Source organism: Nycticebus coucang, chromosome 10, assembly GCF_027406575.1.
Source record: "Nycticebus coucang isolate mNycCou1 chromosome 10, mNycCou1.pri, whole genome shotgun sequence".
Lineage (NCBI taxonomy): Eukaryota > Metazoa > Chordata > Mammalia > Primates > Lorisidae > Nycticebus > Nycticebus coucang.
The window spans coordinates 86744178-86764591 of NC_069789.1; the positions used below are offsets into that span (position 1 = coordinate 86744178).

The window sequence follows — 20414 nt, forward strand, 5'->3', positions numbered from 1 at the left end:
AGATCATGGACATTCATGATGGTAGTGTCTTTTCTTAATTCTTCAGGGATGCCTGGAATAATCATTGTTCTTGAGGGAAGGGCTACAGACATGACACCCTTAGAAAAGGTACAACATGTAAAAGGCATTTCTGATTAGAGTTTCCAAATTCAGACGCCATTTGTAAATTATAGAACCAAAAGGATAAAAAGTACTTTAATTATGGAGTACTGACTGGTTGTATGTTAGACTGTTGTTAGAAGTCAGGGAACATATGAGACTTGTGCAGACTCTGAATCGAGTTAAGGACTTAAAACCAGGAGATATAAAGCAGAGCATATCATAAGCAAGAGTTAAATGGTATGTTACAGATGGTAAGTGTATAGCAGAGTGGGAAAAAAGTCTTATTTAAAACTGACAACATCCACTTCTCCTGATGGAGAGGTGGCAAAATTTTTTCCATGCTCTTTTATTTAGCAAAATATCTCAATAATTCATTTCAGTTAAAGAAGTTGAAGCTCTAGGACATAGTCTAGAAAGATTCAATGGGAGGAGAGAGAGAGAACAAGCTAAACTGCTCTCCATAAAAAATGAATACTTTTTATTTTTTTTATAACAGAGGAAACTTCTATGGGTATACATCTATATTTTGTGTATGTTTAAACACAGAAAAATATGAAAGATCACGTGCCATGCCTTAATGCTGACTACATCAAAGAATGGAATAAGAAGGAGAGAGAAAAAGTGTTTTTTTTCTTTATTCACCTCTGAATTCTTAAATTGTTACAGTTAAGTCTGTGTTACTTTAGAATTTCAAAAAACAAACAGAGGAACTTATGCAAGAGAAATTTCCATCCTCCAAGGTTACTACAAAGCCTGAATGCACACAATTGCCTGTGTGCCTCACATGAAAGCCTTTGGGGAGATCAAGGAAAAGGGGCTGTATCTGATTAAATTCTGAGAAAAGACAACATTTGAAAAAGATGAGGTATGAGTGATACAGAGATATTAGCAGTAACAAGGAAGTGGACTAAGACGCGACCATGAGAACATGAACCCTTTAAAATTCAGGAAGTCTTGGGTCAGTAAATGGGCCTTGTTACCAGATAAAGGGGTAAGAGAATTGAGCCCATTTTATGTAAGTCTCAAGTGGCAAGATGATGTTTAGCGACAGATGCCAAGGAAGTTCGGAAAAGGAGAAGGTCAAACAGGAAAAGTTGGCCTTGAAGGCTTCACAGAACCTCAAGGACGGAACCGAGCTTTCAGGGATGCAAGAACAGAGACAGGCAGGCAAGGATTTAAGAAGTTATCTTGTCCCTTTGCTTTTCAGGAAGTCTGTTATAATATTGGACTCCCGTCTAAATGTTGACTCTGTTAATATGCCTATAATTATTTCTGTCTGTATTTGACCTTTCTTTGGGAAAAAAAAAAAAATCCTCTGGTGCCTGAGAACTGGTTTTAAATACATATAATGATTCTGTAGAAAGGCCGGTCACCATCTGCTGCTTTCCCCACCTTGCTCCAGGATGAGTCATCACTCAAAGTGTCTGGCCTGACTCCCAAGCCCATTCCCTCTGATCCACACGCACATGCAGTGATGAGGTTTCCATCTCCGATAGCATTTATTATGCCAATTCAGGGCCTCCCCTCTGGCGACCTCCCAGGTGACAAGGACAAAATCGTGTAAACCACTTGACATGGCTTCAAGTGGGTTTGCAATCAGTCCTATCTTCCAACGAAGAAGCATGAGAAAGCTTCCAAACAGGAGGGATGAGAATCTGTCAGTTTTCCAATGGGAATAGCCCATGAGAGACAAATCTAAAACAGGAGCAGGCTCCCTGGAGAACTGAGAAAAGTCACGCTGTCGTATTTTAGGGCTGGTAATTGGAACTCCATTAGGATGAGCATACTTCCACCTCACTAAACTTGTGTATGTGTATGTGTCTGTGTGGCTGGGCGGGGAAGGATTGGGGAGAGGAAAAGACAGAGATTAAGACAGGAAAAGAAAAAAAAAAGATAAGTGAGGCAAAAGGGACTGATGAAGAGAAAGGAAAAATAATGAAGGGACAGCTGGAGAAAAGAAGGATCAAGCGTAATGAGAGCAAACCTCCCAGAACCTGCTACAGTCCTTTGTGTGAGCCCTCCTTCTGCTTGTGCACGTGAAATGTAAGCTTCAGGCCATCCTAGATTTAGTGATTTGAGCTGAGCAAAATACTCCGAATGCACATCATATGATCGAGAAAAGGATGCTAGTATTTATTCTGAAATTGGCTTTCTCTGCATCTCCAGCCAACTTTTTCTGTGCCTCCTTTTTCCTGTGTGAAAAATGAGACCAGTGATATTAGCCATGATATTGCCTCCCAGGAATCTTGTAAAGCACCAAAAGATAGTGTTCCAGTTCTCGGGAAAAGGCATTATATTATAAATTAAATGCCAAGGTTTACCACATTAGTAAAGGAAGTGGCTCTGGCATTTTAACATTAACGTATTATGTAATAAAAAGCATAAAAATGATTTATATAGAATATAGATTGTGTTTTAAGTCTGCTCATATATTCCATCAACACTGAGCATCAGGACACGATGAAGTGAGCCACCTGCACCTGGGATGCACTGTGTCTGCAGTAAGTTTGGGAGTATCCACACCCATGATATGGAGGGAATTTTCCAAGACAAAGCACCAGGCAATGCTCTCCATCCTGAGGGACAGCTGTGACATTGTTACCTACATTGCTGTGTTCCAGATCTCCCCACCCCTCAAGGGCTACAATTCAAGATGATCACAGAGACCACCGTGGAAGTGCAGTGGGAGCCCTTCTCATTTCCCTTCGATGGGTGGGAGATCAGCTTCATCCCAAAGGTAACACTCACCTGTTAGACTGCTGAATAGCACCATTTGGAGTATGTGTGCCTTCAACTTGGAATCAGCAGCAGAAGGAAGTCACTACCCAATATCACTTTCCATGTCCTTAAATGCACAAAAGGACATTTTGTGGTCATCTGGCCCTTAGAACATTTCTTTTACAAAGACATGGTAAGGACCGACTAACCCTGAGTGTAGCACCTTGGCCTTAGGTAACAGGAGGATGCAGGAAGCAACCACCAGCTCCAGCTCTCTCGCCAGAGTTTGGTGGTCCATGACTTTAGTAAGTTTCCTTCCATCCTCTCTTTAGGACAGAAGAAAAGCCAACCTGAATCAGTCACAAAGTCAACCCAAAACTTCATTCTGTATAGACAGATGCACCCAAACAAAAATAAAAGCCAGCTTGCATGGCTTCAATCTCTAAAGATTAGAGATATAACACAAAAACTCCAGGGCTTTCCTGAATTATTCACAGTGAATTTGTAACTTATTAATTAAGCAAAATTTTCCTTAAATTATTAGTCTATGAGTTTAAAAGTATCCCAAGATTCACTTCTACTCTTTAAAGCAGTGTTTTATTTTATTAAACTTAATACCAACCTTTCCAAGTTTCTAGAGGTACTTGACTGGCTCTAGTTGTTCAGAATTTGCTGACCTGACTGATGTCCTCCCTAACTATACCACTCATGGGGATATAAAATGCAATCATACTCCTTCCCTCTGTCTTCATCCTTCAACATCAAAGAGCATTTTTCCAGTCATTCATCAGACTTAATGACAAATGACACATTTTTGGCTAACAAGACTGTGATTTTGCCATTCTTTTATTTCAAAATTTGTAGAGGCCTGGACTGTTGGAGTTACAAAAGACCTTCATGTTCACATAAATGGTCCCTCGTTTTGCATATAGTTTAGTTTATAAAGACTAAACTTAAATAGTATCATACAGCTACTTGGTGACAGCCATAAATAAGTATCCAGGTCTCTAGCTACTACGCCAGGGCTCTGTCCACTAAACCTGGATGCCCCATTCTCTGACATGGATATAGTTGTATAATATCATGGCAGGATAAATACATCTGAACAGACCTTCTATACAAATATTTTATTATATATCTTACTTGAGCTAAAAAGGCCAATAAAGTATGGCAGACAATTGAGTTCATAACAGGGCAGAGAAAATCATGTCACCTTGTTGCTCAGGCTGAGAAAATTATGACACATTCTCCTGTTTTATATCCAGTATTATGACGCATTCTCCTGTTTTATATCCAGTATGTAAAACTCTTAAGAGAGTTCTGGCCAGGGCATGCCAAGGCCAAATGCATGGACCCATGGTTTGATAACTGTTGTGATCTGTAGGTTGAGGCCACTGGGTGGCATTTATCACACTGATTTAAATTACATATAGAACACTCTTGGTGACATAAATAAATACCAAAGAGTAGGGAGAAGGACAATGCCATTAAAAGAGCCCTTTGTCTCCTCCTTTTCAAGGGACATTCATAGAAAATGCAAGATAGATAGATAGATGATAAGATAAAAAGATAGATAATAAATATTAAATCCTTCATCCAATATCAAATTTCCCTTTTTCATTTTCTCTTCCACTAATTTGTCTTCTTCCTTCCTTCCTTCTTTGTATATTCTTTGTTCCATGCTTATGTTTCTTTTTGTCTTTTTGTACTCAATAGTTGGTATGGCAGACAATTGCATGGACACATGATTCATGTGTCACTGAATCCTAATTCTTCCAAGTGAAGGGGAAATAAGGTATTGACAGATCTGCACCCAATGCAACACCATGAGAAACTCCAGATATAGCAAAATAATGGCTCTGAGTCATAAAAAAAAGATCTGGGAATGTTACACTGTGAAGATGTTTATACACAAACACATAAGATTCTACTCTTCTAAATAGCCAAAGGCGTGCTTATTATAATAAATGCCAAAAACTTGGATGGATGTTAACATTTACACTTTGGCAAAAGCCATTCTGCATCACCTCATGACTAATTTTTATTGGCAAACTCAGCAAACTCAGGAGAGGCCAAAGAAATGTTCTCAAAAATTGATTCTCCATTTGCCAAATCCTCCTAGCCTAGAGGGATGGCATCCTTATTGAGACTTCTAGAAGTTGTTTTTGGCCCCAGACTCTCAGTTGTCAGCACGGAGGAAATAGATGTGGCCTCTATTTTTACTTCACAGTTCACACCTTTATCTTTCTCTTATCATATTTCTCTCCCAGTAAGTTTTCTCTTTTGTTCTCTTCCTTTTCCCCATTCTCCAGAACAATGAAGGTGGAGTGATTGCTCAGGTGCCCAGTGATGTCACGTCCTTTAACCAGACAGGACTGAAGCCTGGGGAGGAGTACATTGTCAACGTGGTGGCTCTCAAAGAACAGGCCCGGAGCCCCCCCACCTCGGCCAGTGTCTCCACTGGTGAGTATCCCCAACCCTTCTCTGTATGGCAACCTATTCTGTCATGTGGGGCAAAGAACTTCAGAGCTGCCCACGAAGTGGTGAGAGAAAAGAGGTGCCAGACTTCTCCTAGAGCTGAGATGATGGTGGCAGTTGGAGATGGAGCTACTTTACTAGATGCTTAGCTAGTCATCTTCCTTCTTGCTCATCCTCACAAGCACAGACATCCGGGAGAGTGTTCTATGGAGAAAATCTTTTTTAAGATTTATAGTCTATTTCTCCTGGTCTTAGTAAGAAACCTCATTTGTCAGGCCCTAGGAGCTTTGGAACCAGCAAGAGCTGACTCACTCTTACCTAGTGTGATATTTGGTTAAAATCATCTAAATGCTCCCAAACCTCAATGCATTTACAAAGATGAGCAATAATACCTTATTAATGTGCAGATTAAATAAGATAAAGTACACAAAGTGATTAGCACCACATGGATGAGAGTAAGTGCTCAATATCTGATACGGGAATACACACCTAGAGAACATACTCAGACATGGAAGCAGTAGGAAACAAATCATTCAAAACTAATAGGGACAGGGGCGGCGCCTGTGGCTCAAAGGAGTAGGGTTTCTGGCTCCATATGCTGGAGGTGATGGGTTCAAACCCAGCCCTGGCCAAAACCTGCAAAAAAAACTAATAGGGACAGGTTGGGTCACTACATAAGGTGACAAATGAAGTTTATTGTTATTTCACTCCATAGTTCATTCATTCAAAATCATTATTTCCAGGATTGGTTCATTAATTGTGTCACACTTGCCTTATTATTCCCTTAGCTAGCAAAGAATGTTCAGCTTCAGTGCTATAAATCAGCAATTGAGATGCATATGTGTATACCCTCCCCAAGAATGTCTCAAAAGTTATAACTAGCATCTGGTGCCATTTTATGTTCTCATTTTATTGATGGACAAGCTAAAACTCAGAGATTAATCAACTCTCCCTGTTAGTAATAGAAATTGAGATAGGTGGATAAAAGTATAGCTTTATTTTTTATAAACAGAAATTGACACCCCAGAAAGCCAGTCTTAAAGTCCGGGACAAAGGCTGAGTTGGCCAGAAAAGGGAAGCACAACCCTACCTAATGAGACCACATTAAAAGATTAGTGACTCATACTTTGCTACTTGGATCCAAACTAAACAGCATCAAGAGCTAAGGTTCATACTCAGTCTAGAAAACATGGGTATAAAACTATTATGGCATTGCACTAGGGTTCCATGGCAGGCCTCAAGGCTGGGACCAAGGGAAAGCCAGACCTCCCTCCTTCATGCCTCTAACCAAGGAAGCTCTACTTTGATCTGTTTTATATTTTGTACACCCATTTAAAATTTTGTTCTTTCCAAAAAAATTTTTTTCATTCCATAAAAAGGCTTTCAAACCACTGTTCTAATCCAAATAGTATGTATATTTTAGAAGAAACCCCATAGCCATAAAACCTAAAATTCCTAAAAGCTATGTAGGAATCACTCCAGAAGGCCAGTGGCTAAAAGTTTCCCAAAGCTGTCCCCAAAGGTGTGCTGAAGAAAGCATAGTAAAGTTTGACATGACATGGGAATCTTCAGAAATGGAAACCTACAGACCCTGGGGAAACTATTTTTATGCTTAGGTTTGATGAGGTTCTACAGTGGCATAGAAATGTGATTGGACAAAAGGCTAACATCTAATGGTGATAGGCTGAGTGGGAAAACCCGTCCAGGCCAGTATGTCCAGATCCCACTTGACCTCTCCATGTCGTGTTCATTCTTCGTCTCCCCTGTGGGGCAGGGCCCTTCTTGAATAAGGATCTTCAAGGGAGAAGAAAGAGAGTGATCTGAGTTTCATGATTTGCACTGGAGGAGAGGTGTTCTACTTTCTATGACCTAGCTTGGGTAAGAGTAATTCTGATTTCTATGAATTTCTTCCTGAAGAGCAAGAGACAGAGGAAACAGGAGGACAGGTGAAGGTCAGAGAGACCTTGCTTCCAAGGCTCCTTCTGTGGCCCCTTCAATTCCCTTTGGCTCAAAGTATTCAGCCGGACAAGGCACCCTCCTTTGGGCAATCCTATTCTGAGCCCAATGATGGTTCAGAATTCTCCTCTTCTGATATAGAACGTTTCAGGGTGTCCAAGTCACTCCTGTGATTTGATATGAAGAAAGCATTAGTAGAAAACAAAAAGCTCAAAGGAGAAAATGGTTCTTAAGAGGAAAGACAATAATCACAGTTGAGGAATATTTTTCTCCTAAGGTACTAAGAGTATTTAGAGTAATTCCTGTCTCCCTGGTAAGAGTATTTACCTTGTCTTAGGTAATCCAAACCATATTTTTATAAAATTGCAAGGTTTTGGAGGGTGGGGGATTGGGAGGTAGGGGTCTGGAAGCTCCTTAAGATTAAAATTAAAAGTTTCAATCTAGAAATCTGTGGTAAAGCTAGGCAGAGTTTTTTCCAATTAAGAAAAAAACAATCCTTAATTATTTTGGCATCACATAAGGAGTCATGAGGAAATGGAAAAACATTTATTCCACTTGAGTTTTTGAGTAGGACTTGTGTTTGTTTAGAAATGAGGGCCTGAGTTGAAAGTAAGCTGATGCCTTCGTGATTGGAATGGAACATTGCTACCAAGTGGCCAACCACAGGGCAGGATCCAAGGTGGCTATGGAAAAGACGCTGGCTGGCTCCCAGTCCTGTCTGCTGTTTTTAGGAAATGATTGTTTAATTATTTCCTTCTGCTAAGGTCTGACCTACACCAATCCCCTACTGCGAAGCTCTGTGCCCTCATCAGGACTCAGACTGGCTTCTTTCAGGCAGGCCATTTCGTGAATGCAAATTACAAGACCTCCTGCGATGAGAGCCCTCTGTGCTACATAATCGCATTCTAATATGCTCAATCCATTATGATTAGGGTTCTGTGGGTTTAAAGAGTTGAAGGACAAAAGCCTTATGTGGTCATTTGAGTTTCCCTGATAGCTTTTTTTTCCCCCAAAAAAAGCTCCAATGCATTGAAATACTTGACCTTCTTTCTCATGAATAAAGTAGACCCTCCATTCATTTCATTTACTCGACACCCATTTACTGAGTGGCTACTATCTTTCAAATGTTATGCTTATACAACAGCTACAAGATCATTTCCTCTATTTCATAATTAAATTAAATTAAATTAAATGTAAAAGGCCCACATTATCTAAAGCCAAGTACAGCATGCTGAAAAGAAGCCATCTGACTGTGTTCTGTTAAATCATGTTACTATCTCAGATATAAAGACCAGGACTTCAACTCCAAACCTGGTGGCATCAAAAATGTCTGGTGAGTTTCATTTTAACTGGTGCTAGAACAAAATCCCAAACTGCTTAATAGAGAAAGGACTAGGCTTAGACCCAGAGAGAAGACATGGTGCCAAGGAAAAGGCCCAACTGTGAAAAATTAGGAGACATAGCTCAGCCCTGAGTCAGTTGTCAACGGAAAAGAAGCTATACCCTGTAAAATGATTTAAAGAAGTTTACTCTGAGCCAAAGTTGAAGACCATGACCCAGAGCCCCACCCAAGAAGCCTTAAGAAAGTGGACTCACTGTGGTGGGATTACAGTTTGGCTTTACACATTCAGGGAGACAGAAATTACTTGCAAAGTCACATCAATGCATGGAAGGTATATTGATTTGGCCCCAAAAGGTGGAACATCTTAAAGCAGAGGGCTTATAGGTTATAGATGGGTTTAAAGATTCTTTTAGCTGACAATTGGCTGAAAGAGTTAGACTCTGTCTAATAGACTAGGAGTCAGAGAAAAGAAAAGCTTGAGTTAAGATATGTGTCTGTTTTATCAGAGACAAAGTACTGGGCTTATGCCCAGACTCAAGTGGTTTATTGTGTATATTGAGGACCTGCAAGTATGTCTTACAAAGCCTTAGACCTGTTAATGAGCCACAGAGGACATCTCTAAGAAGGCACTGGGACATGATGAAGCATGTCTTGTCTTTTTTCTCATGACTAGCAACTCAGTTTTAGGGATCCCCTTGACCTAGAGGAGATCCAGCAGCTGGGGGAGGAGCCTTAAGATTTTATTTTAGTACACACAGTCCTAAGGGAGACACGCATTTGTGGAGACAGAGCAGGAGGTGGGCCAGTGTGGCGGGCTAACAAAACAAGTCAAGGTTTTCTGGTAAGGTGGAAGAGAAACTTACTAAAACCTAGCTGAAACAAAAGAGAGAAGTTACTGGAAAGTCATAAAGTATCTCATGGGAATCCCAGAGCCAAAAATGCATCTGGGCCTCACAAAAGACTTGACTCAGAAAATGGAATGTCAGAAATCCAGTCACTCTCTGTATCTTTCTAGAAGCTCTATGTGATCACTCCTTTTTGTCTTCCTCCCTCTCTTTCTCTCTCTTTCTCCAGATCCAATGCTTTCTACTTCTGTATCAATGTGGTAGGGAGTGGCCACAAAAGCCCTGGCTCTACATAGGCTCATTAGAGAGACAGGCTTTCTGGTTTCAATTATAAATCCTTGAGGAATATTAATATTAACATTTATCAGCTCCAGACAGAGGGGTATAGCCACATATTAAATGTAAACATGAAAGTGATACCTACTCTTTTAGCAAGTAGTAGATAATTGTCCATGAAGGGCATGTTGGCCATGAAGATGTCCCAGAAGAAGCTGAGAACACCATTTTCTGTTCTCTCCACTAAGCCTTTTCTTTTTCTACTCCCTTCTGCCTTCCCTCACTGCCCTCATCACCTAATTCAGTATGAACAGGACCCCAAGTAGGTGCTGGAAGCATGGGTGGTAGGCCTTGTAGGAAACCAACCAACTTTCAAGGTGTTGCCCTCAAACACAGTGCCTCTCTTGTGAGAGACATAAGCAGGAGACTCTTGAAGTCTCCTGTGACTACAGCATCCTTCTCCCACGGGAATATGCAAGAACAGGTGTGGAAAAAATGACCCATAAAAAGCTGTTCCAAAGCTAGAGCTCTTCTTATTCAAGAGCAGTGAGTTTCCCTAGAAGGCATATTTTATGTCCACTGACAGGAAAGTCTGTGGGTTTGATGTGGTTTCAGCAGTGGGGTGGATGGGGTTGTTGGTATGGCTACACAGAAACATCCTCTGAGTGCTCAGAATGACCTCTTTTGCAACCATGTTGGAAGTCTTAGACAGGCTGGTCACCTCCTACATCTTTCTCCAGGGCTGACAGAAGGTGAGAGCTGAGAACACCAGAAGCTCAGTTCTCAGCACTCTGTCCCATTATGACCAGAAAGAAATGGGCTGATTCTCTCAGATTAGTTAAGAGCCCTTCCCTGCACAGACTGGGAAATACAGGCACCTGAAAACTATAGTCTGGTAAAAGAAGAATTAGGCCAAGATTCAGGGGAACTGAGTTCTAGTGTCAGTTTCCCTATTGCCAAATGAGGTGTCCTTAGGTAAGACATTTCTTCCTGTGTCTCATTTTCCCCATCTGTAAAATGGGGTAATAATAGCCACCCTCCCTGACTGGCCAGACCAATGTAAAGAGGAAAGGAGAGAGCTGATGCTGGAGGCTAATTCTCAGTCAAATTTTTTGTTCTATTTGATCCTTCTCATATAGTCATTGATGGGCCCACACAGATCCTGGTTCGAGATGTCTCCGACACTGTGGCTTTTGTGGAGTGGACACCACCTCGAGCCAAAGTGGATTTCATTCTGTTGAAATATGGGCTGGTGGGCGGAGAAGGCGGGAAGACCACCTTCCGGCTGCAGCCACCGCTGAGCCAGTACTCGGTGCAGGCTCTGCGTCCAGGCTCCCGCTACAGGGTGTCAGTCAGCGCAGTCCGAGGGACCAACGAGAGCGACTCCACCACCACCGAGTTCACAACAGGTACAGATGTGACAGGGGAGAGATGCCCAAGGAGAGGGTGGGGGAGGTTGCGCCAGCTGGTGGTGTCGGCAAGGCAGGGTGGAGGGGGGCATTAAGGAAGTGAGATGAGAGGTGCCCAGCCAATCACAGGCCTGCCAGAAGGAAGCTGAGAGCAGTGGCTCACACCTGAAATCCCAGCACTTTGGGCATCTGGTGGCTCACACCTGTAATCCTAGCACTTTGGGTGTCTGGTGGCTCACACCTATAATCCCAACACTTTGGGATGCTGAGGTGAGTGGATTCCTCCTTTATGGAGGCTGAGATGAACCCAGGAGATTGAGACCAACCTGGGCAGTAGTGAGACCCTGTCTCTACAAGAAATTAAAAAAATTAGCCTGCATGATGAAGGACACCTATGGTCCCAGTACTCAGGCGGCTGAAGCAGGAGGACTGCTTGAGCCAGGAAGTTTGAAGTTGCTGTGACTTATGATGCCATGTACTCTATCCAGGTGACAAGTTGAGACTCTGTCTCAAAAAGGAAAAACAAAAAAAGAAGGAAGTGAGAAGTTTCAGGCCTCCTGAGGATGTCAAGGTCACACTATAGAGGAAAAGCAGTGCACCTGAGTAAGAACTGTGTTCTTGTCCTGCCTCTGGTGCCAGCCAGATCCGAGACTTGATAGAAGTTCTTCTCCATGATGGGCCTCAGGTTTCCCATTTATAAAATGACAAGTCTATCTTGAACACATTTAAGCATCCATATTGCTAGTCCAAATGACAATGTTGTGAGAATTCAGGAAATGTGTCTCTTCCTCAAAACCTTTCATTACCATTTGCTGGAAATCACTGTAGTAATTCTATAAATCTGTAATGACCTCACCCTGCACCATGATGGTGCCCCTTGGCATTGGGTAAAGCCCAACCTACAGCCATACGCAGACCTTCTATCTGAGATTCTGTGGCTCACCTTGCCATTTGTAAGCACTGGCAGTAGGTTTATAAGGCCTGATTCCCATAGACAAGGGGCTGAATAGGACCCACATAAGTACCTCTTGCAGAGCCCATATAAATGCCTCCTGCCTTGCTGTGATAGGCCCTTACCAAGGCTGCTGAGACTCTTAAAGAGCTTTACCAACAGTCAGAAAAGGCCAGATCTCAGGGTGGCTTGCTCCCTCTCTCCAAGCCCATCAGTCTGACAGCTAGTAAGCAGGGAAGACGGACACCGCCCACTAAGTATCCTCACTGGCCAACAAGGGCCTAGGAACAGATTAGTGATTGATCTCTATCTAACCCAGATTCTCAGTCTCAGCTTCTCTGCCTTGGGGAGGTTACATGTCAAGGAATGTCTCTGCCAACTACAGTTGTCCCAAGAATCAAAGAAAACTGATAACATCTGTAAGAACTAAGATCCAGCACCTTTTGATGGAGTAATGTAGAAAGAGAATCACTAATTCAAGCTTCCTACTCTGGGTTGTGGCCTAAAAGCCTGTCCAGGGTGAGCCCAGGGAATTCAAGGATGCTCAAAGTGATTGGAGAAATAGCACCTCATGTGCCATCTGTGTTTAAAATCAATTGATTAGTAAGACAGACAGTAAAACAGAAGGATACCAAAATAGCCCTAGACTGGAGCATACAGCTCAATGTGACAGCCAGATGGGTTTGCAAACTGATTGGTCACTGTGGACTTGGAAAACATCTCCATGTTGGCAGAAGTCAGGGCTCCTCAGGTAAAGACTTACAGTGTATAGGACCAGGTAGAGTACTGAACCCCAGGGGCAGCCCATCCCAAGCATGAGAGAGGGGAGCCGCAGGGCCGTGCCTGGTCCTGCCACAGAACTCGGTATTTAGGGGAGTTCATCCTCCCCAGAGCATGGAGAGGCCAAGAGTCTTGCAATAAAGCCCCCTTGACACAAAAAGACTCACCAGGAGAGGAAGAGATTCCTCTTAAAAGGGAACAAGTATAGACAAAATGGGGAAGGAATGGTTTGATTCTGAAACAACCTCTTTTAGGTTATCTTTCTAGCCCCTGTGTCAGATGCTACCATCCCATCCAGGGGGGACCTGGAGGGGTTTCTACTGAACCTATCTTGGGAGTCCCCGTGACTGTGTGTGCTCTTTCTTTATTTTTTTAATTCTTTATTAAATCATAACTGTGTACATTAATGCATATTTGAGGCTAATTTGGTAGACAATGTGGAATGCTTATATCTAACTGATTAACAAAACCATCTCCTTGCTTACTATTGTTGTGGTAAAAACATTCATACTCTATTCTTAATAGTATAGAAATATATCATTGCATTATACACATTAGGTTGAATCCTTTCAAATACCCCCCATCCTCCCGGCCTGCCCCCTCCCTTCCCTTCTCTTTCCTCTTCCCTCCTTCTTTCTGGATTATAGTTGTGTTTTACCATTCCTATGAGTGTGTAGGTGATTATATACTGATTTCATTGTAGTATTGAGTACATTGGATTCTTTTTTTCCATTCTTGAGATACTTTCCTAAAAAGAATATGTTCCAGCTCCATCCAGGTAAACATAAAAGACGTGAAGTCTCCATCTTTTTATGGTTGCATAGTATTCCAAGGTGTACATAACCATAATTTGTTAATCCATTCATGGGTTAATGGGCATTTGGGTTGCTTCCATGACTTGGCAATTATGAACTGGGCTGCAATAAACATTCTGGTGCAAATGTCATTGTTGTAAAATGATTTTCGATCATCTGGGTAAATACCTAGCAGGGGGATTGTGTGTGCTCTTTCAAAAAAAGGAACTAAATTCTGCCTGTTTCTCTTTCCTCTCATAATCAAAAATGTTCAGGGCCAAGCATGAGGAGGGGCATCCCACAATGTCCCTTTCTTGGTTAATTCAAAGTCAGCCTTTCCTCCCCCACCCCCACAACACCAGTTGCTGGAGGTGCTGGTATCTCTTGCGGACCATGCGTCCTGCCTTCTTTTCTTAATTTTGAGATCGTTTTTGTTTGAAAAGTTGTTTCTTTGTGCTTTGCTCTGATAAAAGTTTTGAAGAGGCAAAACAGGAGAAGAGAGCTCATGAGTAGCATGATGAAAAATAAATTCTCAATGTTCAGGTCTACAAGATGGAAGCAGGATTGGCTGTTGGCCCAGGAAAATTCCAATCAAGACAATTACTTCCTGCCTCATAGGAGTTCCCCCTGAGTTTCAGTTCACTGCAGCATGATTTTCTGTTTCTGGTTGCCTGGTGGATTGGCAGCTATTAGGTGGCTGCCATCTCAACACAGCCTCAGCCTGCTCCCCTCTGCTACAGGGAGGTGAGGGGACAGAAGGGATGTGATGAGGAACCTTGCAAACAGATTCTCAAGGGCCAGGCTGGTAGGTGCCAGCTGAATGATGAAAAGTTACCCAGACCCTCGCAGTAGGGCCCTCAGTCATTTCAAAGCTCTGCTTAAATTCAAATTAACCAAAGTGCTTTTCCAGGGGATGGCTTCGACACTAGGAGTGCACTAATTGCACAGGCAATTAAAACAGAGATTTGCTTCCTGCATGGTGAGTGGGATATTTGCCTGGGTCTTAGAGCTGTGCTGTAAAAAGGAAAAAGGAAGGATGTGAAGGCCAGGAGTTGGAGAGAAGCCAGCCCAAGGAAACCCAGAGGCTAATCCCCAAACCCCTCCCTGCCTCAGCAGCTCTGATTTCAGCTGTTCCCAGGGAGGAACCACCGGACGGTTCTGCTGGAGTCTTCCCCGTCGAGCATATCCCTCAAGGCACCAAGCGCGGCCTTCAGAGCATTTGGTCAACTACAGGTTGCCACTTTGACAGCTCACTTAAATGCCCTAGACCTTTCTTTATTGCTCCTATAGGTTGAATCATGTCTTCTAAAAAGATGTTGAAATCTTCATCCCCAGGACCTATACTTCTGACCTATTTGAAAATGGGGTCTTTGCAGATAAGCAAATTAAGATAAGGTCATTACAGTGGGTCCTAATCCAATATGACCATGTCCTTATACAGAGGGGAAATTTGGGCACTGATACAGATGTGCACACAGGAGAACACCATGTGAAGATTAAGAGGAAACTGGAGTGATTCGTCCACAAGCCAAGAAACGCCAAAGATCACCAGTGGATCACTAGCAGCTGGGAGAGAGCCTGCAACAGATCCCCCTTACAGCTCTCAGAAGGGAGCAGCCCCGCCAGCACCTTGTGATTAGTCTGGGAAAAAATAAATTTCTGTTGTTTAAGATGCACAGTGCCCTGGGAAATTAAAAGGGAGCGTCCAAGTAATAGCAGTTCAAATCCCTAGCTGCTGGTGATGATTCCACTCTGAGGATTCTCAAAAAAATCATTTCGCAGTTCCAACCTGGATGGCACTTGAACCTCAGCTAAGAATCTGGCTGCAAACAGCAGAGGGGACTTCCTGTCTACAAGCCCGATACCCTCAATCAGAGCTGTTCTTTTCCCTGCACCACCTCAGCCTGAGCATCCTCAAAGCCCCACAACCGAAATAGTTACAAGACTTGTCTAAAGGCTTTGAGGTGGCAAACAAGACAGAGAACTGACAATAGCCATTCAGTTGCTTGGCATGTATTTATCCAACACCTGGTAGGTCTCAAGCACTGTTCTAGGCACTGAGGCTACAGAATAAACAAAATAGACAACATCCTCATTCTCAAGAATTACATTCTAGTGGGAAAACCAGATGATGAAGAGGAAAACAAACACCCCAAATCATTTCAATCACGAGTGAGATTGAAGCGAAGCGAATGATACAGAGGGAGGGCCACGTTGGACCGAGTAGTCTGGAAAGGTCTCTCCAAGGAAGTGTTTGTTATTGTAACAAGACCCTAATGACCTAAGCCTTGTGGGGATCTGGAGAGGAGCATTCCAGGCGAAGGCCTCGAGGAAGAAGCGTGATGTGTTTGGAGAGTAGAAAGAGGCGCACAGCTGGAGCAGTGAATGAGGGCAGATGTGCTTCCCAGGGATGTCTGCCCAGCAGGCAGCACAGGCCGTGCAGAGCCCCGCAGACCACAGCCAGGAGTTTGTGATGGGAAGCAACGGGCAAGCTGCTGGCAGGAGAATCACTTGGTCAGATTATTACCAGAGTTCCACAGTCCTTCCACAGGGACCCCACTAGACATCTGTCTTTGCCTCCCCTGGGACCTGCTTGGCTCCCATCTACAGGGGTGTCCTTCAGCTGCCTCTCCTAGAAGTCAGGCTTCAAGGCCGGGGGAGCAAACACTTTCACCACCACCCCCAACACCAGCCCTACCCCCAACCCTGTCAAGCCCTCATTGTCAGGATTGACCTCTTTTAGGATCCTTGATGTTGGAAGTGTCTGAATTCTGAGATTCAGAGAAAACACTGCCTTCTTCTGCAAGGCACAAACCCTACGACGACCACACCACCACCGTCTACGTTCCCAGGGTCTATGTGTTAGTTGTGAAGGGCACTCAGTATAATTCTCAACCTCAGCCCTAACCCTAAATTCATTCTGCTCCAGTCCAAGACCGGCTACACACTCCAAGCCTCTCCTGTGTGAGGCTTACGAGCGGCAATCCTGGGTGTCCCTTCCTCACACTGTCTGTCCATCCAACTGCTAGAGATGGACGGACTTGTCAGGCATGCACAGCACATGGCGTGCCAAAGTATAGAGTGAGGGAACAGTTCTCAGAAAAATAAGCTGCAGAGACATAAATCTGCAAAGAGATTCACCCAATTCACATCACTAAACAGAACATTTCTCACTCCAAAGCTTCTGCTCAGATTGATTCACCCCGTTTCTGTCTTCCACAAGAACAATTGGTGGAAACTTGTCTTGCATTTGCAAATTAAATTGCAATGAACAAATGGCTGGTTAACACTGAAGTTAAATTCAAGCCTCAAAGACAAACACTATATGGAATTTTTTTTTTTTAATGGAACTTTTTAAGTGGCCGGGTTTTTTTGTTGTTGTTTGGTTGGTTGGTTGGTTTTTTGTTTTTGTTTTGGTTTTTGTTTGTTTGGTTGGTTGGTTGTTTTTGAGGGCAGCACTTTATTACACTGAAAGGTGCTTACACTGTTTCTGCCCAGATAAGTCCAGGGGGACGGCCAATCCTGGGAGAGAGAAGCAGCTCCCCAGGACTGAAGGAGAGAACACAAGGCGGGGTCCTTTCATTCCAACTCCAGAGCAAGCAAGGGGAGCTACGTTGTTAGAACTCAGGAGAAACATCAGAGGCAACAAGAAACCAGCCCAGGGTTTGGCACTCATTTTTTGTACCAGGAGCCACGCCACGCACTTCACAGTCATTGTCTGATTCACACAACAGGAAATCTTGGTTGTGTGATCCCACCACCAAAAGTGTTAGAGCTGGTGATCAAACAAACGGAGGCCTGACCCCAAAGTCTATGCGCCCCCCATCCTTTGTACACAACTTCACTTCACAGTGGTGTCTGTGCAAGCAGACTCAGGGAAGACATCTGATGCTTCAAAGTCTTGAAACCAACTGTCCTTTTTTGCTTACTGGGCAAATATGATACTGCTCTATTTCCACCTTACTCATTCGGGAGTCGTCTCTGATTTTCTCCTTCTGGGGTTTCCCTGGCTTTGTTCTTAAGCTCATGACATTAATTGGTTCATTTTAAAGTTTCCAGGACACCTCTGGAACTGCTGAATGGAAACGGGGGAAGCATAAAGTGCGGTGATACTTACTCCCAAGTGAGACTCTGACCCTCCTGAGGAACCTGCTCAGGCAGACTGAAAAGTTACAGGGTTCAGGCAATGCGAGCAGAGGCTCAGAGTGTGGGCTTCCGCCTCTAAGCTTTTTAAAGTGCAAGATGCAGCACAAACATATACAATTGTGTGTGATGTTGGTAATGTCTGTCTATTTTTAGAGATTGATGCCCCCAAGAACTTGCGAGTTGGTTCCCGCACGGCCACCAGCCTTGACCTTGAGTGGGACAACAGTGAGGCAGAGGTTCAGGAATACAAGGTTGTATACAGCACCCTGGCGGGAGAGCAATACCATGAAATGCTGGTCCCCAAGGGCCTTGGCCCAACCACCAGGGCCACCCTCACAGGTGAGTATTGCCTATGTCTGAATGCATGGTGACAGCTGAGTCTATACTCCACACCTCTCCACCCTACTGCTCCTCCTTACATCCAACCCACCACCAAATCCCATTGATTTGATCTCTTAAATCCCTTTCAAATATGTCAATTACTTTCCATCACATGACCATTGACGAGTCTAAGCCACCATCACTTCTTATCCTGACCACTGTAATCACCTTCCCACATTCTCTCCTGCCCCTTCAAATCCTCTCTGGAGATATCAGGACCCTTTCAGAGTCCATTTCTGGTCATGCCATTACACTGCACAGACATTCCACGGGCTTCTCACCACTGTTAGGATGAGCCCAGACCTTTGTGTGGCCCAGCAGACCCTGCCTGGTCCCCCTCCAGTCTCACCTGCCACCCACATGTCCCAGGCCCTCCTTCCTCCAGGCCCACAGCTGTTTCTTTCCAACCCTCAAGCACATTTTGCCTCCTGCCTCAGTGCGGTGTGCACTGTTGCCTCCACATGGCAGGCTCTCCATCAGCCGATTTACTTAGTTAATGTGGGCTCCTCTCTCAGCACCCAAGTCACTGTTCACTTCTAGATGTTTAGTTCCTAAGGGAGGTCAGCTCACCCCCTCCTGCAGCCTCATCTTCCCAGTTACCACTCACCCCTCAGCACTCCTCAGGTCCTCCTCTCACACATGTGGCATGACTATTTGATGGTCGGTATCCACTCTAGACCTAGGGCTCCATGAAACTGGAATCGTGTTTGGTTTTGCTCATCACTCAACCTCGGGGTCCACCCCCATGTCTAGTACATGGTAAGTCCTTGATCGCCATTTCTTAAGTGAATGAGTGAATGAAGCTACAAAAGTCCAGTATGACGAGGGCACAGACGAGACCTGAGATAGGTGAGAGCCTAGTCATGACTATAAAGAGTTTGGGTTTATTCTTGAGGGCAATGGGGAGTCTTTGGGAGATTTTAAATAAGTTAACGGGGGTGAATTAGGCATAGGAAGGACAGACCAACTGGCATAGGGCCTTGCAGAGAGCTAGGAAACAGTCACAAAAATTAATAATGACCAGATTGGAGAACAAAGTCAGAGGCAGGGGAGTGGTTAAGAGGCTACTGCTGGAGTCAAAAAGAGAAAAGATGGTTGTGGGGACTAAGGCAGTGCCCTAGGTCACCACAATGCCTAGTGGGGAAACACTTCCTGTCCCTTTGGGGGTGGGGGGACCATCAACACTCCTCCTAGGAACTCTGGCTCACCCATCTGAGAAAACCTACCTGTTTGACCTCACCAATGGGCAGATGACTAGAAACGCAGGGCACAGTTTTCTGAGGAAGGAGATGCTTTGCGAAGCAGTCGAGGACCCGTGGCTGCCAATGTGCTCGCAAACAGACTTTGTTTAACTTGTCTTGGATTCCTGCAAAAGTATTTGTTGTCTTAGTAGACAGGGGATACACAGCAGAGAGTGTGTACAATAAACAAGGGCAGTATAATCAAAGCTGTTTTCCCCTGAGCTGAAATCCCAGGCTGCCTTGCCAAATCAGGCTAGTTAAAGTAAATATAATAAATGCTTTTTGCAGACAGACGCACTCCTGAAAGCGCAGCAAGCAGAGGGGAAGATATGCTGACCAAGCAGGTTAACGGGGGTGAATTAGGCATAGGAAGGACAGACCAGCTGGCATAGGGCCTTGCAGAGAGCTAGGAAACAGTCACAAAAATTAAGCTGAACAAAAAACCCTGAGATGATACAGGAGGGAACTGATTCTAAGCACAGCCCATTCCTGCCTCGAGCCGCAGGCTAATTTTCTAATTAGCAATTATATAAAAATGACAGCTACTTATTCAGATGGAAGATATACCCTAAAATCGTGGGAGAGAGAATCCAGTCACATCTTTGTTATAATTTTCCACTACCAGGAAAAAAGAACATTCTACATTCATTGATCCTCTATCTTACCCCAGGTACCTTCACGTAGTTACGGCTTACTTAATCTTCCTCATGAGGTAGGTATTATAGCATCCCCATTTTATGGATGAGGAAACCAAAGCTCAGGAAGTTTGAAAACTTGCCCAAGTTCACAACACAAACAAGGGATACGGCCACCATTCCATGGCTGCTTCTATTAACAAAGTAAAATGTAAGGAACAATCCAAATTTAAATGCCACAGACTTGTAAAGGATGGGGAAATTAACACATTTTTTGTATTAGAGTTGGGTTTATGAAGTTATAGAATTATATAAATCATATATAAATATCCTAGGGAGGTCACATAATTACATATATT

At 43.6% G+C, this 20414-nt stretch overlaps 1 protein-coding gene across 4 annotated transcripts in view; it reads left to right on the forward strand.

Moving 5' to 3' along the window:
* Positions 1-20414, forward strand: part of TNR (tenascin R) — a 432007-nt gene that overhangs the window by 352158 nt on the left and 59435 nt on the right. For all 4 annotated transcript variants that reach the window (XM_053607624.1, XM_053607627.1, XM_053607625.1 and 1 more), the window contains 4 exons: positions 2724-2839; positions 5133-5283; positions 10857-11126; positions 17952-18137. In XM_053607624.1, the coding sequence (XP_053463599.1) occupies positions 2724-2839; positions 5133-5283; positions 10857-11126; positions 17952-18137 (723 nt within the window). The remainder of the gene's footprint in view (positions 1-2723; positions 2840-5132; positions 5284-10856; positions 11127-17951; positions 18138-20414) is intronic.